Consider the following 3,367-nt stretch of genomic DNA (forward strand, 5'->3'; position numbering starts at 1 on the left):
AGAGAGAGAGAGAGAGAGAGAGAGAGAGAGAGAGAGAGAGATATTCAGATACATACATATTATTATTATATACGATCATTCAAACTGACAGATATAGTTTGTGCTACACTGGTTTCATGTCTTACATATAATGGATTTATGAATACGCTTTTAGAACCTCTTTTGACAACTATGCGTTAATGTCATTATCAATCAATGGTATGTCATATTATGACGTCCTATGAAATCTATTCTTTGACCAGGGAATGTTTAAAAGCTAATTATCGAATCTGAAAAACATTTTTAAAGATATAAAACACAATACCTATTCAGATGATATCATTTAGGATCTCCCAGCCATTAAATAACATCACCATATTAAAAATGTGGTTAAACCAAATATTCACAATGCATAATTCCGTGTTTTGACCCAAAATACGCGATATAGTATTGGATTAATTTCAGACCCATAGGTAATAGAAAGAAAAAAATGTATCCATCAGTCGAAAACGACACATTCTTTGAACTCGCTCGTCTGCGCCTCCCAAGAAGTGACAGAAATTATTCTTTGGCACTGTTTTACCGGGACGAAATTACGAGTATGTTCTCTCTTCACATCCACGCAACACACGTAATGGGCCGAAAACAATGTAAACGGGGGTAGATTTTCAAACTAAAAAGGCATTTAATAGTAATAAGTACTGTTTCTGAGCCTACTAAAGTGAATTCCTTTACAGAAATAACTTAATTATGTTATCCATAATAGTTGAATAAGTTATTATTAGGAGTTGCTCTCGTAGGACCCATTTAAGAATAACAAAAGTATATCGAATAGAACATTACATATTCGCAGTATCAAGAGGCAAAACGAAATAACTGTAACCGAAATGTATTCCTTCCACTGAACAAAAATGCAATTTTTCTTCTTTTTTCCCCCTTGCTTTTTCTTGGTGTCCTGTGTCCTGATTTGGTTTCAAATATTTACGTTACCTATTAAAATTGTACTTATTGATGTTCCAAGTAAAGTAAAATATGGAAAATAGGAATTTTTGGGTCTGTCATGATGATGATGATGATGATGATGATGATGATGATGATGATGATGATGATGATGATGATGATGATGATGATGATGATGATGATGATAATGACGACGATGATACTGAAATGTCGGGAATAATCCCCAGACTTGATCAACGAGAAAGGTGACACCGCCCTCAAGGAGCTCATCGTCAACGAACTGGGAGGCTGGCCACTCATCACCTTGGGCTGGGACCCAATGACCTTTGACCTGGTGAATGCTATCATCACTCACAACAAGTACAATAGCTACCCCTTGCTCAGTGTCTACACTGGAATTGATAACAAAAACTCCTCTCAGAGGATTCTCAAGGTACGTCTTAACCCTGTCCGTACGCCGTGTTTTACTAACGTATCCATACGGCGTGGGGAACTCTGTGCCCCCACTTTGCAAAGAGAAAGTTTACTCGTTAATCCGACCCGTACGCTTTAAATAGCAATTTGCCAAAATGATTTTCTGAGAAATACTGAAAGTTTCAAAGAGATCTTCGCATTAGAAGTATTATAAAATGAAAAGCATAGTACTGATAAGGTTAACTGGATTTTGGATTATATACTCTTTTTGTAATGTTTTACACCCCCATAGACACAGTAAAGACCACTGCTTGTCAACGTTTTCATAGCCAGCGCCTACGTGTGCCATTTTCAAGAGGTTAACTTTTTTTGTACTGCCAACCTACATGTATTACAAAACGGGTCATTATTAAATAGCACATTTCCTTATCCGATGATCCTTATCCTACCGTCCACTTGAATTTCCAAATCGACCGCAAGTGGGTAAATTCGTCCAAGTTGGCCAGCGCTGATATATGCCTTTTTTGGTTTGTGCTTCTAAAGCGTTACCTATCAAGGTAAAGTGTAGATGAGTGGGATAAAACGTTAAAGCACACACACTGAGAAATACGCCCACCACTCTGGAATAGAACCATATCGTCTGTATGCAATAGCGAGCAGGATGATCATTTTACTACAGACCCAGTCAGGGAATACTCTCTGGGAGAACATTAGTTTTAAATAGATTGTTCTTCTGTGTACAGCTACACAATGACGTTATGGCTGATGTTTTAGTTTAAAGCTTTGCATTTTACTTAACTGTGGCGATTATTTTAATGGATATTCTTCGAATACATTGATCATTTTTCTTCACACTGACAATTTTGACGCCTTCATGATTAAATCGCATAACATGTTTTTGTTGAACTTGGTGCGAGCTATGCCCCTTTGCATGGGTCCTTATTTTTAGACACCCATTACACCCCCCCCCTTTTCTAATAAAAAAAATAAGAAAAATCCTTTCAGATCAGGACTCTCTTGATATTCTCCTAAGAAAAGACATAGTCAAAACATTTAGAATCTGGAGAGGTGTTAATGTGTATCTTACTATTTCTGGGTGTGACAGGGAAATGTGACCTTGTCGATTTAAAAGATGATTCACTAAATGTATTCAGCCGTACCGCTGTTGTCTATCCCCAGATGGAGCAGACTGACTTCGGACTTCCCGGCCAGAAATATTACTTGGTTGCCCGTGACGACCCGATGCTGATTGCCTATGAAGACTTGATTGTGGGCGTGGCCAAGCTCATGGGCGGAGAAACCAACGAACAAGTCCTTCGAGAGGGGGCCAAAGAGATTGTGGATTTTGAAATTGTTTTGGCAAACGTAGGTTGAGAATAGCGAACCACGATGGATAAAATAGTGTAAATCGCATAGATCTTATCATCGAGCAGGGATATGAGCGACACGAATTCTTTTTATTACCATTAATTGTTATTATCATTTATAATCATCGCCCACCTCTGTTCCAGATCTGACACTTGAAGAGGCAGTTTGGCAAATAAAAATGAGTAATAATTAACATTTGTATAGCGCAAATTAACGCTCAGCAGCAAGCTCTTTGCGCTTTACGATTAGAATTATTACCCCAACAGACCTGATAGCATTCTGAAACAATCTCAACTTCCTGGGAAACAAACAGAGCAAGCTACCATTTTAAAAGCGCTAAAACACTAACAGCATACTGGCAAGATCTTTAACTGTCTATGCCCTGGTACCCATTTCCACCTGGGTAAAGTGATGGAAATTCGTGCAAAATGCCTTTCCGAAAGACACAACGTCGTGCCTGAGGCTCGAACCCCCAACTGCATTCTCACTATTATATTACTATAAGAGAGGGCAGCCGAACGCAACCAAGAGTGGATCAGAGGAAGGAATTACTTGTCTCATGGAAAGGGACTGCAGCTACACCGAGGTAAAGGCTGGCACTCGGGAGTCTGAAAGTCTCAACAAAGAATAGGGTGCGAGAGACAGA

The 3,367-nt window shown here is 38.8% G+C and overlaps 1 protein-coding gene across 1 annotated transcript in view; it reads left to right on the plus strand.

The window, feature by feature from the left end:
* The window catches only part of LOC101854751 (neprilysin), a gene marked incomplete at its 3' end in the record, with an annotated part of 60,166 nt that overhangs the window by 37,628 nt on the left and 19,171 nt on the right, over positions 1-3,367 (plus strand). The window contains 2 exon segments of the mRNA XM_013087766.2: positions 1,172-1,372; positions 2,533-2,718. Of these exon segments, the coding sequence (XP_012943220.1) occupies positions 1,172-1,372; positions 2,533-2,718 (387 nt within the window).

Source organism: Aplysia californica, unplaced genomic scaffold (assembly GCF_000002075.1).
Source record: "Aplysia californica isolate F4 #8 unplaced genomic scaffold, AplCal3.0 scaffold00635, whole genome shotgun sequence".
Classification (NCBI taxonomy): Eukaryota; Metazoa; Mollusca; class Gastropoda; order Aplysiida; family Aplysiidae; genus Aplysia; species Aplysia californica.